Source organism: Leptonychotes weddellii, chromosome 10 (assembly GCF_054177405.1).
Source record: "Leptonychotes weddellii isolate Sample4059 chromosome 10, ASM5417740v2, whole genome shotgun sequence".
Lineage (NCBI taxonomy): Eukaryota > Metazoa > Chordata > Mammalia > Carnivora > Phocidae > Leptonychotes > Leptonychotes weddellii.
The window spans coordinates 26,497,245-26,522,980 of NC_138378.1; the positions used below are offsets into that span (position 1 = coordinate 26,497,245).

General features: G+C 44.0%; 1 protein-coding gene across 1 annotated transcript in view; it reads right to left on the reverse strand.

Moving 5' to 3' along the window:
* The window catches only part of DNAAF9 (dynein axonemal assembly factor 9), a 119,739-nt gene that overhangs the window by 42,380 nt on the left and 51,623 nt on the right, over positions 1 to 25,736 (reverse strand). Inside the window, exons 10-20 of the mRNA XM_081832284.1 lie at positions 24,708 to 24,843; positions 20,223 to 20,304; positions 19,199 to 19,235; positions 15,719 to 15,806; positions 14,415 to 14,491; positions 12,647 to 12,691; positions 12,217 to 12,262; positions 9,496 to 9,607; positions 8,861 to 8,931; positions 7,674 to 7,724; positions 7,023 to 7,110 (exon numbers count right to left, since the gene is read on the reverse strand). Coding sequence (XP_081688410.1) covers positions 7,023 to 7,110; positions 7,674 to 7,724; positions 8,861 to 8,931; positions 9,496 to 9,607; positions 12,217 to 12,262; positions 12,647 to 12,691; positions 14,415 to 14,491; positions 15,719 to 15,806; positions 19,199 to 19,235; positions 20,223 to 20,304; positions 24,708 to 24,843 — 833 coding nt within the window. The remainder of the gene's footprint in view (positions 1 to 7,022; positions 7,111 to 7,673; positions 7,725 to 8,860; positions 8,932 to 9,495; positions 9,608 to 12,216; positions 12,263 to 12,646; positions 12,692 to 14,414; positions 14,492 to 15,718; positions 15,807 to 19,198; positions 19,236 to 20,222; positions 20,305 to 24,707; positions 24,844 to 25,736) is intronic.

Below are 25,736 nucleotides of genomic sequence, written 5' to 3' on the forward strand. Positions count from 1 at the left end.
TATATTATTTGGTCTCATCTGTTTTGTTTTCATATAAATAGAATCTTAATACATGTGTCCTTCTGTGATTTAATACTCTTGACATCTGTTCCTGAGTCATCCATGTTGGAGGTAATATGCAGCTGCACAGCCCATTCACATTCAGTGCTACAGAAGACTTTCTCTTCTCAAGAGTCCTTGACTAGCTTCATGTGGACACAAGGGAATACACAAGAGGGTTTAGAATGAAGTCAGCAGATAGCAGATGACTGCTGCCTGGGTCTTCCCATCATAAGAAGGCAGGACTCAGCTTGGTTACCAGATGTGTCCACTACAGTGCCCCTGTTTCTCACTGTTGAACAATCTCTGCCCAGTGGAAAAAAACACTCTGCAATCTGTAAATCACCACAGGGACAATGAAGGAGCTGCTTGAGTGCCAACCATTCATGGAGGCCTGTAGGAAATAGTAAATATACAGTCAACTGATATTCAACAAAGGTGCACAGACAGACCAAAGAAAAAGGAGAGCCTTTTCAATAAATGGTACTGGAAAAACTGGATATTCCTACGTAAAACAATGAACATCAACCCATACCTTAAATGAGACCTTCTGCCCATTCCCACCAGCCACAGTAGAAAACCTCGTACTTCACAGGGATGTCAGGTAGAATATTCAGAAGGATTCTGCCTCAGCAGTGGGGTAAAATTAGCCCTAAATTAAATGCTGTTCTGTCTCCTGGCTAATAAAGCTTAAAAGCAAGGCCAGATGATAAGACTATAAGAAAAATATATTAAAACAATTATTATAACTGTATCCCATGTGTTCAAGAAGCCAGAAGACTGAACCATGTTAACTTGAGACATGAAAGATGTAAAAAATAATGTAAATCAAACTTCCATAGAGGAAAAATACAATGTCTGAGAAGAAAAATACACTAAATGAGATGAATATTAGACAGTTGTGGAAGTTTAAGCTACTCCACGGTACTGCTGCCCCCACATACATTTTGTTTGGCCAAGCGGCTTGGGGGCGGGGGAGGGTGGTGCTTAAAATGACGCTGGCCCCTCACACAAGCCCTATGTAGCAGGCTGCAGAGTCACAAGAAGATGTAAGTTCCTGATATGACTTCCCCAACAGCCCTTGTGATCGGGTCTCCCCTGCCTTCTAGGGCCGTCCCCTTACGTACCCCTTAGAGAAAACTCCTGTGGAGCTTACCAAAACCCTGCTCTTCTGGTTTGAAGTGACCAATCTGGCCTTAGCCTGGGAAACCCGAAGCACTCTACCCACAAACCCTATTAAAGGCATGTGCCCCAGGTCCTGCCGCTCTCTTCTGTCTGCACTCTGCTTTGACCCTCCTGTGTGCCCTGCAGGCATGAGGCATGCCATTGCCCTGTGTACTTCCTCCAGGACTTGTGAGAAATAAAATTTTCTTTTTTTAAAGATTTTATTTATTTATTTGAGAAAGAGAGAATGAGAGACAGAGAGCATGAGAGGGAGGAGGGTCAGAGAGAGAAGCAGACTCCCTGCCGAGCAGGGAGCCTGATGCGGGACTCGATCCCGGGACTCCAGGATCATGACCTGAGCCGAAGGCAGTCGCTTAACCAACTGAGCCACCCAGGCGCCCCAAGAAATAAAATTTTCTATTTCAGTTTCTTTTGTGGTCTTTTGTTGAACTTGACTCACCATTCAGTACCCTGCGCTCCACTTCACAAATGTTAATTTAACAAACTCATAACAACAATGCAGTAGAGGTTAGTAAATTAGAATACATACAAGTAGAAACTATGCAAAATGAAACACAATGAGAAAAAAGACTGAAAAGAATTGTACAGAGCAACAGGGGGCTGTAGGGCAATTTCAGACAGAAAAGATATGTAACTGGAGGCCCGGAATAGGAGGGAGGAGGGGAAAAACTAAAAAAAAAAGGCTAAAAATACTCCTAATTTGAGGAAAACTGAATCCATCCACTGAAGAAGCAAAATGAATTCCAAGCACAAGGAACATGGAAAAAGACATAACAACTTATATAAAAATAAAATTGCTTAAAATCTGTGATAGAAAGAAAGCAAACTGGGTTGCCTGGGTGGCTCAGTTGGTTAAGTGTCCAACTCTTTTTTTTTTTTTTAAGATTTTATTTATTTATTTGTCAGAGAGAGCGAGAGCACGAGCAGGGGGAGCAGCAGACAGAGGGAGAAGCAGGCTCCCTGCTGAGCAAGGAGCCTGATGTGGAACTTGATTCCAGGACCCTGACATCATGACCTGAGCCAAAGGCAGACGCTTAACCGACTAAGCCACCCAGGTGCCCCTGAGTGTCCAACTCTTGATTTCAGCTCAGGTCATGATCTCAGGGTCATGAGATTGAGCCCTGTGTTGGGCTCTGTGCTTAGTGTGGAGTCTGTTTGAGATTCTCTCTCTCCCTCTGCCCTCCCCCCACTCATGCATGCACACACACTCTCTCTCTCTCTGAAATAAATAAAAAAAAATCTTAAAGAAAATCTCAAAAGCAGCTGGAGTGAAAAAAAGATAACTTCTGTAGAAGGAACAAAGATAAGGATGGCAGTGGATTTCTGCTCAGGAATGGTGCAACTGAGAAGATAGTGGAGCAGAGCAACACTTTTCCAGAAAGTAGGAAACTGCTGGGGTGTCTGACTGGCTCAGTCAGCAACTCTTGATGTTGGTGTCATGAGGAGCCCCATGATGGGATAGAGCTTACTTAAGAAAGAAAGAAAGACAGAAAGATAAAAAGAAAGAAAGACAGAAAGAAAGACAGAAAGGGCGCGTGGGTGGCTCAGTTGGTTGAGTGACTGCCTTCGGCTCAGGTCATGATCCTGGAGTCCCTGGATCGAGTCCTGCATCGGGCTCCCTGCTCGGTGGGGAGTCTGCTTCTCCCTCTGACCCTCCTCCCTCTCATGTGCTCTCTCTCAAATAAATAAATAAAATCTTAAAAAAAAAAAAAAAGACAGAAAGAAAGAAAGAGAGGGAAAGAGAGAGAGAGAAAGAAAAGAAAGGAAGGAATGAATGAATGAACGAACTACTGACCTAGAATCTTTACCAAGTGAAAATATCTTTCAAAACCCAAGGGGTGGGACTTCTGAAATGGCTGTGAAGATCCTCTCCCCAGAAAACAGTGATGAAACTGCTCTAATTGTTAAGACAACTATTTAAGGACTCTGGTAATGGACCAAAGTTGTACAATAAAACTGAGAAGCATTTATTTGAGAAATTCTACTGAAGCTTGGTGAGAACTGTGGAAATCTGGTGTTTCAGCCAGGGGCTATTCACTTGACCTCCCCTCTAGTTCCATGGTGTACAAAAATCTTACACGGGAGAGGGGCTGACTTGGAGGCAAAGCACAGAAAATTTTATAGGCAGGGATGTAAAAAAAAGACAGCAATCAAAGTAGCAAACATTCAGGGAATACCAACATACCGACTAGCCAGAGATGTCAGAGCTGGCTGGTCCAACTAGCCAGAATGCAACAGGAAAGTCAGGAGACTGAGACAACAGATGTCAATTATTATACAGCAATAAGGCTATGAGTTAAGGCACCTTCCTGGTGCCATCCATGTGCACCAGGAGACACGTACAAAAATACTCATGACAGGACTGTCTGCAATAGCAAAAAAAACTATAAACCCCAAATGTCCATCAACAGTCCGAAGAATAAATAGCACATTTTCATACAAAGGAATCCCATGGAGCCATAAAAGTGAATGAGCTATATGGCTATCCAAAACAATCTGGATGAATCTTAGGAAAAGAATAGTGAGCAAAAAAAGCAAGTCCCAGAAGAACACACAGTGTGATTATATTTGTATTACACTCAAAACCAAGACATTGTTTAGGGATATAGGCATATGTGGTAAAACTCTAAAGCGGGGTCCTGAGGATTAGGGGCTGGGCAGCCTGCCTGACCAAGGTCAGCAGGGTGGGGAAGAGAAGGGCACATGAAGGACATAAATGAACAGGAACCTGCATAGCAAGAAGTCCTGTGACAGCAGAAGCCACTAACTGGGGAAGAAAAAGGTTCCCGTGCTGGAAGCATTTCAAAGTAAAGAAGTACTATTCTTACCTATATGTAGTTCGAAGGGCCAACCCTGGACTGAGAATCAGAAGACCTGGACTACCCTCCAGATCTACTGTGAACTTGCATTATAACCTCAGGCAAGTTTTCACCTATGGGGCTCGGGATATGAAGCTCAATTAAGATAATGCATGCTGAAGAGCTTTTTAAATGCCTTTAGGGAATGGGAACGGATGAGTTTCAAGCTCATCACAGTCTCAAGTAAAGACAGATTTACTGACACTAATGACGCTTAAACTTCAGAACCCCTCACCTGCCCAAGCCCCCTTCCAAAGCCCTCAGAAGAGCCCTAACGGTTTTGTGTTATTTTTCCTTGAAAGAACCTTAAGTGGTATAAACTTCAAGCACCACTTGATCTAAGCCCCAAAGTGGCAGAAAGCTTAACAAACAGCCAGAGGAGATTCCTGCTCAAATTCTCTGTTCCTATTTAATTTTCCTGCCTCAGAAAACCACCTCCTAATTCAAACTGCATTTCCTTCAGGAACTAAGAGTGTGCTCTCAAAAGAGTATGACGAATAGGGCTTCAGAAATCCCTGGCTGTGCCCTTTGTGTAGAGACCTCAGGATACAATGAATCTTGCTGGACAACTCAATACAGCGTAAGATTACTTTTCTAACAAGGCCCTTTGCTAAGATGGTGCAAACTAATTTTGGCTAATATCCTTGCTAAATATTATAATTGGCTCAACTATGACAGAACACAACCACCTCTGTGTTGCCTCTACAACCCGCTTCTGAAACACTATGCAATCTTGCCCCAAGGCGAGCAGCACTGTCACATACTCCCTGCCTTCCACAGGTTCCTGACTCTGGTCTTCTGTACTGGGATCTGGAGAAGCACAAATGCAGGCAGGGGCTGTGGCACAGGCACAATGCTAAATGCTATTACTTACTACCCGGCATTCTGTGGAGCCCCAAACCTCCTTGTGCTTTGTCTCCTCCATGAATGGAGGAGCAGAAGCTGAACCAGTGATCTGAGAATAGGGAGAGGAATCTGCCACTGGACAGAATATCTTCAAGAAGAACAAATTATCCAGGAAGGGGATTTGCTCAGTAGAGGCTGAGAAATTTGTGGAGTAAGTCACAACTCTTCTTCCACAAGATGGCTGTATCAACCAGGGAAAGAACAGGACTCCTAAGAAAATGTTATTTTGAGGAAACCAAAAAGGAGCACAGAATGAATCTCCATGAAATCCATGCAAAACCAACAAGGTTTTTGAGAATCTTAGGTCAGCAGAAATACACTGAAAGGGACAGAGAGAGAATATGAAATCAAAGGCGACTATTGAACCCCCAAATGCTATCGGCAAGAAGCAGGCTGATAAAACTCACCTACAAAGTGCTACCTTTATGAAAAAGGAAGGATGACCGAGGTGTAGCCACAAGTTTAGAGGGGAAAACTAAGAGTTTAGACGGTGAAACCAAGAGCCCAGGTGGCAGAGATAAGAGCCATGGTGGACTATTCCCAGGCCTTGAAACCTAATCCAGACCCTGGAGTTTGCCCAGCTGGATTTCAAAGCTACTTCAGGCTGGTGACTCCTTTTTATTTTCCACCCCCCACCCCGTCCTTTCTGAAGATGAATGTCTATATTATTCTATGTCAGGGCCACCCTGGGTGTTGGGAGAGAGGGGCAGGTGACTTGTCTCATTAGTTTCACGGGGCCACACCTAGAGAAGACTTCTGTTCAGGAGTTGTACTTCATGGATTAAAAGCCAGAGCCTTATCTACATCTGATTTAGATGATCTTGATGATGAGATTTTGGATTTTTGAGCGAGTGAGATCTGGGACTTTGAACTGTTACCATAATGAGATGGGGCCCTTGGGAAGGGGTGATTATATTTTGCATGTGGGAGGGACATGAATGGGAGGCCAGAGGGTAGACTGTGGTGGGCAGAAATTCAAGATGGCTCCCATGACCTTCATCTTCTGATGTTACTCCTGTGTTCATGTAATGTTATATGGCAAAAGGAACATTATTTGAGTGGGCTTCCTCTAATCACAAGCAGTTCTTTATAAGCAGAGTTTTCTCTGGCTGGTATAGAAAAGGAATTAAGACAGATCCAAAGGGTAAGAGAGATTCAACAACACAAGGGAGGTTTCATTGCTGAGATGGGGGAGGGCTGTCACAGGGCAGGGACCTCTGGGAGAAGGAGCTAAGCATGGTCCTGGGTGACAGCTAGCAATAAGATGGGGACCTCAGTCCTACAATCAGAAAGAACTGAATTCTGCTGATAATCTAAATGAGTTTGGGAGTGAATTCTTCCCCAGAGTCTCCAGAAAAGAGCCTAGTGTGACTGACACCTTAACTTCAGAGAACCTAACATGAATCCAGCCAAGTCTACCTAGACTTCTGACTTACAGAACTGCGAAATAGTAAATGTGTGTTTTAAGCTACTAAATTTGTGGTAATTTGTTATACGGCAATAGAAAATGAATCCAGACTTGTTTAGGTCCACAAATTCTATTTCTGGACACGCTGCCGCTCCAGCCTATTCTGAGAACAATCCTCAGGCGGCAAGAAGAGGACCAGACTGTGGTTCTGGGGCCATCCCTTCCTAGCACAAGTTTCTTCATCTGCAAAATGGATGGATAAAAGGAGAAAAGCCATAAGAAAACACTTCTACACCAACAAGTCTTTTCAAATATCAGATGCATTACTAATCACAACATCCATGCCAATACTTGCAAAGAGGGATCCAGACACAGTTGAGAATAGAAAAGTAATAGCCAGGGGCGCCTGGGTGGCTCAGATGGTTAAGTGTCTGCCTTCGGCTCAGGTCCTGATCCCGGGGTCCTGGGATCGAGCCCCACGTCGGGCTCCTGGCTCAGCGGGGAGCCTGCTTCTCCCTCTCCCTCTGTCTCGCTCCCTGCTCATGCTCTCTCTCTCTATCTCTGTGTCTCAAATAATAAATAAAATCTTAAAAAAAAAAAGAAAAGAAAAGTAATAGCTGGCTCACCTTCCTCAGGCCAAGAATGTGGATTGCTGGAATAAAGATATGCTCCTTCTCCTCCTGTTAGAAAAGTACCCAGGAAACAGGCATCCCCCTTTAAAAACAATCACAAAGAGCAGACAATTTACAGCATAAATTTTCACAGAATCAAAAGTCCTGCCCGTTTGTCTGTCTACAAAAGCTGCTTAGTCAGCCTCACATAGACCCAACTTCTTCCATGCCTTTGGCAGCCTAGCTCTTTGTCATGTTACAGGCATTTTTAACTTGTAAGGTCCTCTCCGAGTCCAGGCACCAAAGCCTGCTATGCTTGTTCATCTCGCAGTGGATTTCTAGCAACTGGAAGCAGCTCTTCTTGGCCTAAAGCCTTGACCTCTCAGTTCTATATGTGTAGGTCAATCTGAGATCTGCTTTTAATAGTACTGGGAGATTAAAAAAAACATCAAAAGGCCAAAATGGCAGAACAAATCCCTCTGTGTACCCCATTAAATGGTTATTTCTAAAGCTCTGCTGGGAGGGGAAGAATGCAAACAGGAATTGAGACAAAGAGGAACATATTCTTCAGATTAGCCCTAAAATGAAATATTCTAGTTATCTTCATAAACTGTTTACATTTCATTTTGATACAATGTTAACACTGAGGATAAGAAGGCTGCTTACCTTCACTGCTTGCTGGGTTTTCTCAGATAATTTTACTTCATTATCTTCTACCTGTGTCCAAAAGGAATACAAGTGTTCAGTTTCCTACTTCAAGGGCAAAACTCTCCTAGGTCTCTCCCATGTTCAACATTTCCAGGAGACTGGGCAGTCCCTCCACCAAATCCTGTGTTCTGAGGCCCTGATGGCTGGCAGAGCCGGGCTGGCTACTGGTCATCAAGGCTCAGAGTCCAAGGCCCTGGTGGGCTCTCTCTCTCCCTGGGACCTGAGGTCCAGCTAAATGAGCCTACAAGATGTGGAAATGATGTATTAGTCTCCACTTACATTTCACTTCAGAGAATCCTTTGTAAGGATAAAGGGAAGAGAACATATTAATGTGTTCTCATTTATATGTATTCATGTTAGAGGATGATTCTTGTTCTTCTCTATTCACATCAGAATTATAGAAACAGGGGCGCCTGGGTGGCTCAGTCGTTAAGCGTCTGCCTTACGTCTCCCAGGGTCCTGGGATAGAGCCCTGCATCGGGCTCCCTGCTCCACGGGAAGCCTGCTTCTCCCTCTCTCACTCCCCCTGCTTGTGTTCCCTCTCTCGCTATGTCTCTCTCTGTCAAATAAATAAAAATCTTAAAAAAAAAGAAAAAAAAAAAGAATTATAGAAACAGAATATAAAGATTTTAAAATAGGTACTTAGACCATTATTAGACTCATTGCTATCATACTTTGTGTCCCAAGGCACGAGAGTTTTAGACCAACTCCCACAGATGAAGATGGAACCCTTCTATGTGTAGAAAGACTGCTGTAAATACTCAGCAGCAACCATTCTGACCAGAGAAGGGAGCCACATGATCTACTCCTCACTATCTGTGTGACTCTGGACAGGTTGGTCAATTTCTAAGCCTTAGTGTCCTCATCTGTAAAATGAAGGTTTAATTTCTTCCTTTCATAATTTAACAGGGACCCAAATCACTTAGTTCACTTCTTTTGGCACTTTCCCAAGTTTAGGAGAGAGTTAAAGAAACTAGATTCATTTGTATAAAGAAAAAGAGCTGAGATAAAAACTTCCATTCCTGAACAGTAGCTAGTTTAGGAGCTGACATCCCACCAGGGACCCAGTGAAGAGGCTCTTCCTCAAATATTCTTCCTGATTTCTCCACATTTAAGTCCACTTACACCGGATGAATGACACTAACCAGCCAGGAGCAGAATCTGGGTATGGCGGCTGTCAGGACTATGAAGCTGGTTTCTGTGGTAACAGTGCCATCTGCAGGAAGACCACAGACATGCCAGTTACTGCCCACTACCGGAGCCCACCTTGTAGGCCCCCAAACTAACACCCCTTCCTTTCTCAGGAGCGATGGCTCCTCTTAGTAGTATACAAAATCTTGTGCCCTCAGAAATTGAAAACTTCCTCATCTGGGAACAGGGAGACTAGTGAGGGGAGGGAGGAAGGTTTCCCCACGTGATTAACTCTATTATTTTTTTTACAACAACTAGAAACACTCATTTAAATGGAGAGTCCTGGGAATTAATCCTTTTTATCTATATTTTTAATTTTTATCAAGGTAGTACAAGGGTGAAAAAAAGGATCTAATTATTATTTCAAATTGCTTCTTCCTGACTACCAGTGAGGCTGTACATATTCTCATATACATATGTGTGTGTGTGTGTGTGTGTGTGTGAAGATAATGTTATAATTAATAACATATTATTATATATTATGATTTATGTATACATAAAAACTATGAAACTATATCTATAACTTATTTTGCCAAAACAAACAAAAACAACTCAAGTTTTGCTTTCTAAAGACCTTATAAACACTTACCCTTTTCTTTAACCAAGATCTGAGACGTCAAAAAGGATTCTGAGAAGACCACAGACCCTAAGCACCCCCTTCCTCCCAGTAAGTCAGGAATGTCATATACAGTCATACAAGCCTGTATCAAATGAGAAAACAGAGTTAGGCCGGTTGTCAGTCTTAAACTTCCAAGGAGAGACCCTTAAGAAACAGACCACAAAATACTGCTCTAAGGCACATTTTGACAGAATACTCCAGAGTTTCTAAGGAAAACTCAAGTTATTCTGAACTACATCTCAGGACCAGGGAGAGGACTTCAGCATCACCCACGCTTCCCTGCAACTGCTTCTGCATCAGAGATACACTTGGGCCACAGGAGTATTTTTATGTTTCTATAAATTCCCTCAAATTGCTTATCTTTCCTAAGATAACAGCCTTCCTTCCTAATTGTGATGAGGCCCTGGCTTCTCAGATTTGGAGGTGTTTCTTCCAGGCTTTGTACACTCATATACTCTTCGCATCCTGGCACATGCACATGCTCACCAACTCCTTCTTTGGTTTGGGCTCAAGTTCTGAACAAGTCTGGGAAGGCGGTCATTCATTCATTACACATCTTCATTGATATTTCTGGATACATGTCAATACCTACAAATGCTTCTTTCAGTACCAAGAAAATTGAAAGAAAACTATTTAAGCTTTTATGGCAAGACAAATAAAAAGAGAGGCTTCAGTAGGCTGGAAAAAAAAAACTGGAGCAACACAGAAAGAGCTCTCGAATGGCTGATAAACAAGCCCTAATTTATGTTAAAACTAAAGAAAACAGAACAATTTTGGGGGAAAATCTAGCAGAAGAAATGCAGAAAATGGTATAAACCAGAGCCAGGGTCTGGAATGACTGAAGATCTGGTGAGGGACATGGGATGAATAGCACAATGAGCCTTCTCAGGTCCTGTCTCCTCCTGGCCTGATGTTGCTGAATGGCCAGGTGCAGAGTTCCTGAAACAGAGCCCATTTTCATACATTGTTATCCTAGGCTGGGACCCCTGTTCTAGGCTCAGGACAGAGACAAAAGACATAGGGCTCTTGAAGAAATTGCTAGATTCCCAAATACAAAAGGAAGGCAGAAGAGTTGAGAAAAAAACACAGTTAAAGCCAAAGTGGTTAATTTCTCATGTTGTCATGAAAAAAGGATGTACAAAAGTGACAGGTAGGTTTTTATATTTTAGTTAACTTTCTGATTAAGCCTGACAACTGGGAGTTTTTTTTTTTTCTAAATCTGCTTCAAAGAATTTTTAACATGTGAAGACACAAAACCTTCCTGGGTTGCATGGTCTCTCTTAATTGACAGTGGGAACCCTGCTTTGGTTTCCAGATCAAACAGGAAGACAATCCAGTGGGTTATACCCAATACTTTACTTTTATACTAGGCTTCTAATATTGAGGAAGAGGAAAGAGAAAATTAAAAGGCAGAACTTCATCTCTACTTGGAAAGGAGGACAGGATTTGGACAGAAAACAACAACTTTCTCTCTCTTCTTTCCTATTTCATTAGTGGCTGCTGAATGCATACTTAACACAATAGTGTGATTCCACTGGACTCCTGATTACCTTCTATTGTGCAAAGGACCTTCCAGAGCATTGCAGAGGAATCTAAATAGAGCAATCAGGGCTTACGGTCTGGCAAGGAGATAAAGTACTATCACCTATTATCAGAAAGCACCTCCTAGGATCTTGATGATGTCACAATAAAGTCTTTTAGTTCTAAATGAGCATCAACACAAAATGCTGACAGATACAAGGAGCAGACACATTATAGAGAGAGAAATTACTCACAACCTTAAAAAGTTACTCTTGTTGTACTACTCTGTAGATGAGATAACACTATTGCTTTTCCACTGGTGATGGCGGTGGGCATGCATTTGCACTGAGTCATCCACACCTGCACACCAAGTTCCTGGTGACCAAAAGCTCACTGGAATTAAGACTCAGGCAGTAGCCACAGAACAGACTAAGGTGTAATCTGTGCCCACATATACTGCAACCAGCATCTTGGCTGGATAGCTACCATCCTCTCATGCATTGCTTGCCAATCTTCTGCACATCAGGATGCACTGGGCTAAATGGAGAACTTGGCTTGTGACCAGGAGCAACTGGTCTACAAACTCTGCTCCCCCAGGCCATGCCAGCCAGCCCACCTAGGGACCAATATTTCTGCATCTCTAAACCATGCCCCTGTCCCATCAGGGTGCCTCCAGCAAATGGGTTGGAAAGTTCTGCTCTGACTACCCACTCCACTGGAGACTTAGGCCCCCAGTTTTTTAATTTATTTTCACAGACCCCTGTTAAGGGCATCAACTCAGGCCCTGGAACACAGAGAATCCACTGAAAACTCATCAGTCTGTGTTGAGGCAGGCTTGTCCTCAGCTCACATTTCCACATGAGGTCAGAGCAGTCTCAGTCACTTGGAGGAAGCCTTCCTAACCTTAGGAAGAAGTGTCTCTCCCAACCCCCAGATAAGACACTGGGCCCTGGGAAGCTGAGGCACGGGATATGATGTGGGCCTGGTACAGCTGCCTGGGCACCCTCAAAATCACAGGCTCACCACAGCTGCAGCTGAAACCCTCCTGAGAATAGACCAGTTTTCTCAGGGACAGACTGCCCAAGACTCCCACCTACTCCTGTCTCACCCCTTGCAGATGTCCCTCTATAGGCCACTCCCTGCCAGCTGACTTGTAACAGCTCTGCTTACCGTCTTCACGAAGTATAAGCTATCTTCACTGTCCAGAGGCATAATCCTGGAAGAGGAAGAGACAGGAGAAACACATATTACATTTACAATGCTCTCTTTTCTCAACTTGGCAGCAGCAACCCACAGACCCAGATTTCTTTCAGGGCTTTTCAAAGCACTGGGTTACATGTATGCAGATTTAGTACATAGGCCACTGGAAGGAATAAGGTCCACCATTTACTCCCATGCCTCAGTCTTTCAGTGGGAAGCACTCAGGGTATAGGGTCTCAGCTGAGTATAGCCAGTCCCAGGCCCAATCCTGGCATGATGTCATTGCCACGTGTAGAACTCTAAGAAGACCACCCACATCAGCAGTTACAAGATAGCCTATCTTCTCTTTTTCTTCCTAAAACTTGCCCCAAATGAGCATGCATGACAAACACACACTTACCTTCCCAGATTATTCACAGCATGGATATGAAAAGCCGTCTTGGAGCTGTAGACCCACAACAAAATAAACAGTCAGTCTGTTCTTGCTAACCATACCGCTGGCCACCCCCCCAGACGCCTGCTGCTGTACTGCACCTGTGCTCAGCCCTCATGGCACATGTGCCAAGTGCGGGGCCAGCGCCTGACTCCAGTCACAGCTCTGCCTCTGTGCAGATTCTCATGGCTGGCTTGACACAGCAGGAGAGAACCATGTGCCAGAACTGTTGTTTACTGCAGACTGGGAAGACCCTCTACTGGCCCATGGCCCCCTGCCCCACAGCTGGGACATATTGTCCCGATCCTCCTTTTCTTTACTACCTTTGGGTCAAGCTGCCATCCCCGCTCAGAGCCCAAATAGAGGCCAAGTCTTGTGTTCCTCTCAGGAGATGATTTGCTAATCTGATGTAGTGTGAGGGTACTCAGTGAAGTGACCTTGTGGAGAGAAGGGAGGGGGGCTCCAGATGGGAGGGCTGGCCCTGGGAGATGCTCCTCCCATTGCCTGGTATTCTTTTCTTGTTCCTTCCTCCAGCTAGAGAGGTATGCCCAGGCCTAAAAGGCTTTGGGATGGAAAGGTGGCCTGCCCTGGAAAGGCTGAGTGGCCTACACAAAGCTCTGGAAGAGAGGAGGAAGGGAATGACAATGCCCGCCATGTCCATGGTGACAGAAGACCCTCATGTGACAGCAGCTAACATTTATATGCTTAGTCACTCTGCATGGTGGGAAGACAAGGAAACAGATGTAGAGAGCTCCTTGTCTTGCCTGAAGTCACACAGCTGGAAAGCAAAGGAGCTTCCTCAAACTCAGGTCTGCCAGGAATAGATAGTCCAGGCCAGAGCAAGGCCTTAAGGAAACAAATTTCTTCTCTCCCTCTCCTCTCATGGCCAGAGCTACAAGATCCAGAAGACCCAGAGGAAAGAGGCCTGAAGGCTTGCACCAAAAAGATCTGGCTCTTTCCTCCGCTCCTGGAGCTGCAGCAATAGAATTCTTGTTAGATCAACTGACTGACTTACCTTTTTCAATGTTCTTTCTTACTATCCAGGGCTGTAGATGTAAGAGAACATGGGGCATGGAGCTGAGGCACCACAGGGCACATCCCGTAAGTGTTCTAAAAAAATTCCCCAAAAAAGTGCACCTAGTGGTCCTCATACAGGACAGGTGGAGGGTTAGGTGGACTGGGTTCATGAAAGTTTAGCTATGGACACAGACCACACAGAGGGCCCCTGTGACGTGCCAGATGTAGTATGATGGTTGGACTGCCAGCAAGTCCGATTCCCAGAGCGTCTAGCCCCTGAGACAAGGCCAGGCTCTGGGTGTCTATTACCTGAGAGGCATCGGAGGCCCAGCGCCAGGCTCTCCTAAGCAGGGACTGTCTCTATGTGGCCAGGGACCCTGACCCTAACAAACTTCACCCCTCATGTCCCCGCTTCACCTTTCTAACCTCTAAACCTGGGTCCTTCAGGTCTCTGATGTTTCTGCCATTGATCTGCCTCCCATTCTGGCATCAGGAAATGTGTCTGACTCTTTCTCTTACAGTTCCTCCATCTTTGGCTGCTTGTCCTCTCAAAGCCCTGATCATGAATGTTTCTCTTTCAGATATCCCCTTATTTTACTGGAAAATTTCTCAGAGGGAAGATGGAATATCAAATACAAGACAGAAAAGGGTCTTTATAAAAAAAAAAATTAAAAATAATTCCTTACAGAAAATAGCAGCCATTGCTTCCATTGCTTACCGTAGGGCTGCCTTAAACTGCATCAACTCAAAGGAATCTAACCCAGATCCCAGGGTCTGCTCAGCTACCTCCTTTGCCTGCAAAAGCAATGACAAAACAGAGACAATTAGCTTTCACAGCAGGAAAGAGTACACATCACTGATAGGAAGCACTCTTCTAACATTTGGCCAGGAGAACACTGTGCCCCTCCCCCCTACACAACTGCTTTGTATACATCAATAGATCAAAGTGAAAACATTGTGTTAAGGGAAACAGGTGCCTGCTTTCTTTGGGCTGGGTTCACAAGAAACACTTCATTCAGGCAGGTGGGCACTGGAACCTGATCTGCCGGGAACTGTAACCAGCAAGGATGATGCCATTGTGAGGTCTGGAAAAGGGTTTCCTCCCCTCTCCCTTGGCCCTGGGGGAGGGACTACTGCCCTTGGAGTTTCTGCCAGATGCTAAGAATATTAGAATACCTACATTTACAAAAGATCAGTTAAAAAAGAAAAGTGTGGGAACTGATATTGTATAAGCCTTCAGCTAAAGGGCTGAGAAATCCCAAGTTGTACCCGGGATTCAAGTTCAGTGAGGAGGGGAGATGGCCGGGAGCTGGTGACTATGGCTACAGTCTCTCTGGTATCTACATCATACACAACCTTTCCAATGTCAAATGGCTTCTTTCAGGAAAGGTCCTATTGGCATTGGGAGGCATCAAGCCGACTCTTCTCCTCTCCTTACTGGGTCAGATATAGGAATCCAACTCAGCAGGGCAGGTTAACCGCAAAACAGCAAGGAAGAGAACGGTCAGAGAACGAGAACACATGTGCTTGTCTAGGAAAGGCAAGTCAGTTTTTCTAATTTTTAGGTTTTTTTTTTTTAAACATTATAGGAAATCACACTATGTAGCTCAAGACAAACTTACCTAACTTTATTAAATTCACAGTAGAAAAATCTATATTTTTCTTTATTTTTTAACTTTAAAAAAGCTTTTTAAAAAGCTAGTAAAATAAATAAATAAATATAAATTAAAAAAAAAAAAGCTAGTAAGTAAAACAGTATGCTACAGAATGATTTTTCTTTAACACAACCGGATATCTACAAAGAATTGCTGATTAGTGGTCATTCCTAGGACAAGGGCAGTTCAGTCACAGGCAGCAGAAGCTCGGCACTCTCCAGGCACCTCTTTGTCTGGTGTCAGCTCCACTTAGGGCCAAACTCGCACAAAACTGACTACTACCAGGTGTCCAAAGCCAAAACAGACGGATAGGACGGTTTACACTGAAATTACTACTAAGGAAAGAGAAACGTGGTGTTTAAATTACCTTTGTTAGACTGGAAGTTTTAGCATAACATGCAATGCCAGCCAAAACAGCCTGTATAACAGCAGTGTACACCTGGGACAAGAGCCTACTTTAGAACAAAAGACAGGGGTTAACTATAGCATCACAAGGTTTCAACAAAAGCTGCACGCACATAAATGACATTCCCTAAGGAACTGATTTTTAAAAAGAATGAGAAAAGTGCAAAAACGGAACTCATTGATTTCTAAACCTTTTATAAAGATTTATTTATTATTTCAAAGAGAGAGAAAGTGTGTGCGTTCATGGGGGAGTGTGGGGAGGGGCAAAGGGAGAGAGACAGAATCTCAAGCTGACTCCCTGCTGGGCATGGAGCCTGACTCAGGGCTTGATCCCAGGACCCTGAGATCATCACCTGAGCCGAAACCAAGAGTTGGATGCTTAACCAACTGAGCCACCCAGGCACTGCTGATTTCTAAACCTTTTAAAAGCCATGTGCCCCACGTGATTTATACTTTGCTCCTTTTTTTTTTAAGTTTTGTAGAGCTTTTTAAAAAAATATATTTATTTTTTCATTTTAGAGAGAGAGAGAGAGAGAGAGAGAGAGAATGAGTAGGGGGAGGGGCAGTGGGAGAGGGAGAGAGAGAATCTCTGCGTTGAGCACAGAGCCTGATGTGGGACTTGATCTCATGACCCTGAGATCATGACCTGAGCTGAAACCAAGAGTGAGACTCTTAACCAACTGTGCCATCCAGGTATCCCTATACTTTGCTCTTATAAAACTATCATAAGAAAAGCCAGCTCTGCTCAGAAGACCAACCCTCCCTGTTTGTGATCCAACAGATCACAGAAGAGAACTCTGCAGGCTACCTAGCCCCTCTATGTCAGGAGCCTGAATCCCTTCAGTGTCTTGGTACAGACTCTGCTTTTTCGGGACCAACCACACCACACCTTCATGTCATCTCCTCCCAGGCTTACTAAGGGCAGGCTGCTACTGGAACCTCAGGGTGGGAGACCTCAGGAGCAAAGGAGATTACCTCAGAGGAGAAGAGAGCTCCACTTAAATTACCAGCTGCATACCACTTTCCAAGCAGCTTACCTCAACAAGAGAACAGAGTGTGTTTCTGAGGGCAAACATTCCCTTCCTAAAGCTCCTTGCTCGCCAATCCTGCCCTTTCTCTTAGACTTCTCACTTCCCAAAGTGATTATAAGAAGGTTTCTTCCTTCGCCAGACTGGGACTGTTATGAAGGTCCCTAGAAAATCCAAAATCCAACACTGGTTCCCCTTAAGCAGAAATTTTCAATCTCAGCATTTTGGGTCAGATAATTCTTTGTCCTGGGGTCTGTCCTGTGCACTACAGGATGTTCAGCAACATCCCTGGCCTCTATCCATTAGATGCCAATAGTACCCCCAGTTGGGATAACAAAAATGTCTCCAGACATTGTCAAAGGTCCCTGGGGGTGGGGCTGGAGGAAGAACTGTCCTTGGTTGAGAATCACTACTTTAGGGGAGAGAGATCTGGGATCTTATCAGGATAATTACAGAGAGAAGGGGTTCATCCACAAGGCCCTGAAAGGCAGGGAAGGTGCCTAGCAAGAAACTGATAAAGACTTGCCTAAGAATATGTCTATTTTTATTCCTCAGAATCTTGTAACAAGTAAAGGAAGGTGACCGGAGTTGGAAAGCAGGAAGGAATCCAGAAATGATCTGGTCTAACTCTCTCATCTTACAGGAGACGCAAGTAGGGCCTCTAGAGGTGGAATAAACCGTCCAAGGCACAGAAAATGAATGGCAGGCTTGACTTCAGGTCTGCTGTCAGGCTGGTGCTTTTCTACTGTGCCATGTCACACTGCCAATTCCTTTAATTTCCTCCTTGGCTCCCGCACCACACCTCTACATTTTAGGTAAGAGATCTGAGTTGGGTAGAAGAAAAAAAGACAGAAAAAGTATACATAACAAAATGACAGCTCCAAGGATCAACATATCCTGAAGATTGCTGGCTAGGCCACAACAGAGGGGTAGGTCTTGGTAGGAAGGGGCCTGGCAGGGACACTGACAATGAGCATGGCCACTTCCAAGTAAGACCAGAATCCTCCACACCTTGACACCAACACCAAAGACATATAAAGATGCCCCTCCTCCTTTCCTCACCCAGCTTGACTCAGACATCACTCAGTACCAGCAATGTTTTGGCCTCCCCACTGCTTGGCCTTCTCCTATACAACCCCTTAGACACCAGCTGAATGCAAAGCCGCCTGGCTATGGACTCGTAAAATGGCCTGAATGGGAGGCACGAGACTCATGCCTGGATGGCGCTGCTGTTGCCCTCACTAGGACTCCTTCAGGCCCGAGTTCCACTAGCTCTGTGATTCAGCAAGTCTCTGCGTGGAGGCCCAAGCACTGGTCAATACTAGTCCCTGAAGCAGGGCACCAGTGAATTTGGATTAGGAGAAATGCCTAAGGGTTGAGAATGAAGATCCGGGCTGAGCACAGCTGGCACAGAAGTACCAGCAGGGAAAGGGGCGCCTGGGTGGTGCAGTCAGTTAAGCATCCGGCTCTTGATTTTGGCTCAGGTCATCATCTCAGGGTCATGAGATCGAGCCCCATACTGGGCTCCATGCTGGGTGTGGAGCCTGCTTAAGATTCTCTCTCTCCTTCTCCCTCTCCCTCTGCCCCTCTCCACACCACTCACGTGTGTGCACTCTTGCTCTCTCTTAAAAAAAAAAAGTACCACCAGCAGGTACAAAGCAGGACTATATATACCCATACTCATATGAGAATGTGGTCGACTTGTTAAAGGGTAGAAAACCCACACACTAAAAAATTGCATACACATTAATTACAGCTATACCAAACCTAAATGTATAATTTTTAAAAACCCAGAAAGATACACTGAACTTGGACTTCTAGCCTCCAGAATTGTGAGAAAATAAATTTCTGCTGTTTAAGTGACCCAATCTGTGATATTTTGTTATCGTAGCCCAAGCAGACTAACATAAACATTAATGAGTTTATTTCTTATCTTTGGTTCCCTGTTATACGTGGGGGAGCGAAGTCAACACTAGGACCTTTTTTAAAGTTGCACAGCCTAAGTTCAGATCCTAGCTCTATTCCCTAAGCCTAAGAATCAAATCCAGAGGAAACACTGCTCAGACCAGAAGGGGTTTCCCATAGATTCTCCCAATGTGTTTCAGGATGTTTTATTTTTGGGAAAGCCCCTGATAAAAAAAATGTATTATGTAGAAGACATAGTAAGAAGAATCACACCATTAAAATGGATGGGTTTGCAGGCAGGAAGTCTCTGAATTCTGGAAAGAAGAGCACATGGCAAAGCTGGCAGGACTCCAAGCTGAGAGACAGGGGCTAGGAAACCATGGCTCTGCTCACCACTTCACCCAAATGTCCTACCCACTGCTGATCTCAGAGGAGTTAGACGGGACAGCCACGATATCTGAGTAACTCAACTTTGAGAAAGAAAATATAAAATAGAAATGAAGACTTACATTTGTTCAGTTTTCTTGGGCAGCTTATTCTCATCACCTGTGAAAGACGACCATGAATTAAGTGTGACAAGATCACGGGTCATGCAAACACTTCACGAGGAGGCTAGAATTTCTTAATTCGAAGGAGATGTCAAGAACTACATTTTTTTTCCCTTTTGGGTTAAATACAGTACAGTCACAACAGCTTTTCCCAGTATCCTCCTAGACCTTCACTCCTGACACTGATTTTAACAACCCACTCAGCATCACCTCTAAACACCAGAGAAGACATGGGGAATCTTAGGCTCTGGAATGTTTTTGCCTTTATTTTTAATTTTTTAAATTTATCACGTATAATTAAGTAGGCTCAGTTCTGACTCTTTTATCATCTCCTTAATTAGCTGACCCTTAATTATCATGCTTCTTTCAGAGTTTTCCGGCTTATACAGCAACACCCTGGTGAAAACCTGGTTTCTGCGGTACTCTGCTCTGTGGACCAGTGCTGAGATCCTCATTCATTCTAGAGGTTCTTCTCTAGGTCTCTTTGGATGTCTGCAACTTCTGATTACCCCAGCAAGAAGGGCAGTCCCAGCGGGCCTAACCTTTCTGGATGGCCCTGCAGCATGGAGCACTTGCTCCTGGGAATGTTCCCAGTTCATAGGTACCCTTCGACCACGGCCCTGCTTCACCAGAACAGCAGGCGCCTGGCTGACTCATCCAAACTCTCACTGTAGCCCATATCTCCTGCTATCCTCAATTGGGACTTACTCATCTTTGCCTTCCCTCTAACACTGAGCACACAGTCTCACACATGGTTAGACTATATACATGTTGAGCTGATAATTACTCCTCCTGAAATACATTCTTTGAGAAATGTGTTAGGTGCATCAACTCTCCATCTGGAATCAGAGAGGGAGTGGGAGGCCTTTACAAAGTGGATATCATGAGCTTCTGAGGAAAGCAGTAAATTATGAGTCCATTTCTAGTTCATAGGAGAAATTATTCATTAGGGAAGCTGACGAGATGACAACAGACAGGGACTTACCCAAGTAAGGAACGTGAGTAGCTCCAAAAAAGTATGTTCTTGAACAAGCAAGAGGTCCCTTTGGTGAGACGCACTGTACTACCTAGATGTCAGAAAAAAAAGTAAAAAAGGAGCAGGGATTTAGGTGTATACTGCTGAAAAACGAAAATTATATAGTTAATGGAAATCAATTTTATCTCACCAGCAGCTGATTTATTATTTTTTAAAGGCACAGGGGGAAAGATCACCTTTAATTGTTTTTCCAGAAGTATTTTGTGTTGTGTGTTTTTTTAAAGATTTTATTTATTTGAGGGAGAGAAAGTGAGAGAGAGAGAGAGAGCGCACAGTAGGGGGAAAGGCAGGCAGAGGGAGAGGAAGAAGCAAGTTCCCGGCGGAGCCACCCAGGTGCCCCTTAATGTTGTGTTTTTAACCTTGGCTATATTGTGAGGTTGCTGCTGGGTCAGCGCATGATGTTAATGAATTCACAACTTAGAAGGAAAAGAGGAAATGTGCTTGGGTTTTGATTGTCATTAATAGTCCAGAACTTTCACAGTGACGACCTTGCCCGACATGACAGGGAGATGTGTGGGGGGCAGCTATAAATTCAGGAAAGGAGGGTGTGCCCCAGGTCCACACCTTCATTTGTATTTCATCTCTGTACATAGGCCTTGGAGAAGAGACTTAAAAATTCTTATTCTTTGGGGTGCCTGGGTGGCTCAGTTAGTTAAGCAGCTGCCTTCAGCTCAGGTCATGATCTTAGGGTCCTGGGATTGAGCCCCACATCAGGCTCCCCATTCAGTTGGGGAGTCTGCTTCTCCCTCTCCCTCTGCCTCTCTCCCCCTTTGTGCTCTCTCACTTGCGTGCTTTCTTTCAAATAAATAAAATCTTTAAAAAAGATAAAATAAAAATTCTTCTTCTTCCCTGTTTAGTTTATTTATACAAAGATGGATACAGATGTCCTTTTCTTTTGAAAATCCAGCATATCATCAGGGTTCCCAGGATATCAGTTATAAAACACAAAAATGCTACCATAAGAACTAAAGCAAAAGAAGTTAGTGCAATATATTAAAAAAATAGCTAAATGTGACACAAATATTCATTCTACTCCAATCTTTAAGGAAGTCACAAGAGAATCCATGGCATTTTTCTGTAATATTGTGAACACTGTGAATCCAAGTTAAAGATATGTAATAAGGACTTGTTAGGACTACTCTATAATTCACCATAGTGAATATGATCAATATTGCCACAACCCTAAATAAAAACGCATGTACATATTTCTATTTGCTGGTTAATAGGCATATTTTCACAATAAAACATGTTTCTTAGATTTCCAAATTTCCCCTAATTGAAAGTTTCTTTTAAAGGTGCCATTTGTTTCAAACCTGCTTCCTTAGATCATATCCTAAATCTGTATAAGCACAGATTAACATCTAACTTATTGGCACTTACATTAAAAGAAATTGGTACAACAGAATTTACCAATATAATGTATAACTGTTCAGATAATCTGGATTTGCATGTTTTACATGTCACCTATTAATCTGTAAATTATTCACAAATGGCACAGAAGTGGAGAGGGTAAGTATGTTACATTGAAAAAGAGATGAGTGAAGACGAAAGGTCATGATCTAGGACACCCCCACCCTACCCCAGGACCAGATCTCAGGTAAGTTCCTTGACTTCATTAAGTTTCATGTTTATTAAATAAAGATCCCCAATTATTATAGAAAGTTGTATATATAAAAAATTGTATAAAGAATTTGCTAAATTAAAAAAAATAGAGTTTTAGGTTGACAGAAAGAAGTTAAACCCATAGATGTGTGGGGGCCCCTCTAAGGCTGTATTCTCCAGGAGTTTCTCACTCTCACTCTAATCCATATTCAGCCTCCAGGAATTCATCAAAATTATTATTTAAGTGTGGCTTCTGTTCCAGGTAAGCAGACACTGGCTCTGATTCCCTGGATTCAACCTGTCTCTCTAGATCTTGGAGTAGGTTTGCCTTGAGACTTCAGTTCTTTGATGAGTCCAAGTTATTGGTTTTCAGTTTTTCAATTTTTTCTTTTAAAGATTTTATTTATTTGACAGAGAGAGACATACACACAAACTCACTGGGTGTCAGGAGAGGCTGTGTGGGAACAAGGAGCATGGGCACGCGCACACACACACACACTCACACTGGGTGTCAGTAGAGGCTGTGTGGGAACAAGGAGCACGGGCACGCGCGCGCACACACACAGAGTCTCACACTGGGTGTCAGGAGAGGCTGTGTGGGAACAAGGAGCACGCGCGCGCACACACACACACTCACAATGGGTGTCAGTAGTGTCTGTGTGGGAACCTGGAGTTACACTCCTGCCTGGCAGTAACAAAGCAGCATGCTCCCCTGTTCACCCACGGAAGCAGTGTCGGAGGAGGTCTGCTGAAGTGCAGGATGTAAGTAACATCCAGGGCAGATTTCCACTCTCAGCATAACATGCACAGAGCTTGGAAATCATCTCTCACATCCTTACAAGAGTGTGTGTGTGTGCGCGCATGCCTGTGCTCCTTGTTCCCACACAGCCTCTACTGACACCCAGTGTGAGACTGTGTGTGTGTGCATGCGCGTGCCCATGCTCCTTGTTCCCACACAGCCTCTACTGACACCCAGTGTGAGACTGTGTGTGTGTGTATGTGTGTGTGTGTGTGTGTATGAGCGCATGCACGTGCTCCTTGTTACTGCTGGGCAAGAACAGGAGTTCAGATTCCCCAGTCTGCTTCCGCTGATGCCACCATGGCTTGGGAGAGTGATTGACACAATGGGTAGGGGGCAGCCTTGTTATGGCTGAGTGGTGGTGAAAGTCCTGACTCCACTAGACTCCAATTATACTACCCCAAGGAAGAACACCTTGTTATTGCTGGGTAGGGGTGGACGTCCAGGCTCCCTGTATTTTCCATCGATACTGCAGGGGGAAGGAGGGTTCACTGGGGCCCAGTGGGGATGAAAGTCATGGCTCCCTAGTGGGCCTTCTCTAACATTAATCCTAACAGGGGTCAGGGTAAGGCAATGGCAAAGGCAAGGTAGACGCTAGGCTCTTCACTCAGCCCTTATTGGTAGGGGTAATGGAGAGGCAGTTTTTATTTATTTATTTATTTTTTAAAGATTTTATTTATTTATTTGACAGAGAGAGACACAGCGAGAGAGGGAACACAAGCAGGGGGAGTGGGAGAGGGAGAAGCAGGCTCCCCGCCGAGCCGGGAGCCCGATGCGGGGCTCGATCCCAGGACCCCGGGATCATGACCTGAGCTGAAGGCAGACGCCCAACGACTGAGCCACCCAGGCGCCCCGAGAGGCAGTTTTTTTCTGAGGGGTTTGGCTGCAGTAGAACAGCTGTTGTCTAAAAGTTTTCTGTCTTGCTAGGCTGTCCCCTTCCTAGTCCTTCTGCCAGAGACAGCAGGCTTTTCATATCTGTGCCTATTGGCATTTCTGCGTTGTCAGCTTCTCCAGTATCCAGTCTGGGATATACAGGCAAAAAGGAACCCCAGAAAACTCAGTGCCATTTTGTCCCTTTGGTCCTAAGCTCCTCAGCCAGCCTGCCTTCTTCTACCTTCCAGAGTCTTCCCATTTTTGTTTTACATATAATGTCCAGGGTTTTTAGTTGTACTCAGTAGAAGGAATTGGAAAAAGTATGTCTACTCCATCTTCCCAGAAGCAGAAATCAGTTTTAACATATACAGTCAACACATAAGATTACACCAAGAACCCCATGTCATTTGGCATTTCCTGTGTATTCCCAGGGTGCTCTGGGGGGTTAAAATGAGGCCTTTACAGGGTAGTAATATCCTGACAGCATATCCATCCATTCAAGTAGCCCTATATTCCTGGCCAGCTTAGAGTCAGAGAGATGTAGTCCATGAGAGATTCAGTCCAGAGAGATTTAGGTCTCATGTTCTCTAATCAAAACTAGCAAATAGTACCTACCTCCTCAGCTTTCCTGATTGTCAGGAACATTTTGAAAATACTTAAACTTCCACAGCCTTTTACAATCACTAGAGTCTCATATTTCAGTCTAATGTTTCCTTTAAAAGAATGTAGCAGACAATTTACCACCAAATGCAAAAGTCTTTTCCCTGGCACCCTCAATAAAAGAACAGTGATCCTCAAAGTTTATGTCCTGAAATGTAACAGTGAAGACGTATCAAACCTAGTAGGCTTGGAATGAGTCTATTTGCAAGCTAATTTAAAATTCTTATTCTACTGACCATATTACTTATTACAAATTAAAGAGTTTGGTTTGAGAAAATATTTTTTTTAAGCTTTTTCCTTCAAATATTTAAAAATTGACTATGATGTTTTCAAATTACACCTAGTACTTATATAAAAATACAGTTTGCAATCACTTCTTTCACTCCAAAACAACTTCAAGTTCAAGATTAAATCAATACACAAACTAGAAAGGTTCCCCTTATCCTCCCCTCCTCCCTATTTAATAAAACCAATTAAGCACCAGGTATCAAGCCACTCACCATGTGTTTGGCAAAGCTCCCATTGGGACCAGTGCTGCGTACCAGATGCCCTTCAGAAGGGAAGTTAAAGTTGCCAGCGTTCAGATTTTCTCGTGTGGAGTGATTACCAAAGAGAACGAATGGCTGCCTATTAGGGCTGGAGTGGCAAACCAAAAATGTGGTTAGAAAAGAGAGTCCTAGCTAGGGCAACTTCCCAGTGAGTGGGCTCCTTGGGGTTTTCAGAGTGGGTTTTCGGTCCTGCTTAGGGTTTTCAGTCCTGTAGTCTGAGCAAAGTGGTCAATCCAGTCCCCCTAACACTCCTTGCTTGCTGCGAAGTTATGCCAGATGTCTCTGACTCCCCCTACTGACCCACAGGGATCATTTAGGGACATAACTAAATTCAAGCCAGGTTTATATTTTCAGCTTGTTCTACTTCTTAAGGAGAAAGTTCCGTAGGTCTGCTGTCCATGATACAGAGATGGAGCAAGGTTCCAGTTTCATACAACAGCATTTTAATAGAAATAGAAATTTTAAAGGATGACAGTTGTGATACTCAGACTATAGGCAGACAACAGAGGCATTAACCATTCCAGACTAGCTTTTAGGATGGGAGGAGGAGAGTAGGTTTGCAAATATCTCACTACCACACTCACCTGCCCTGCATGCATCTCTTTCTTTTGTCTCCTCTCTTGGTTAGACTTGTCTGTTTATTTTAGCTTTTTGCTGTCACTTTCTGCTCACTTCTCAGCCTACTTCAGTTGACCCCTCAGTCATTTTACTCCAATTACTCTTGCAAAAGTCACCAAGTGACTTTCACATAGCAAATAACAAATCCAATAGATAGGCTTCAACCTGCCCTTCCTTGGTCTTTCAGAAGCACCTGACACCCTCTCCCTGCAAGAGCTGTTGCATCTCAGTTTCCCGTCAGCCATTCTCTTCCTCTATCTGCCTCTGAATATTCCTAGGGTTTTACTTTCAGCTGTCTGCCTCTCCTCTCCTCTTTCATGATCTACCCCCGTTCCCCTTCCAGTTCTTGCAGTAAATAAACGG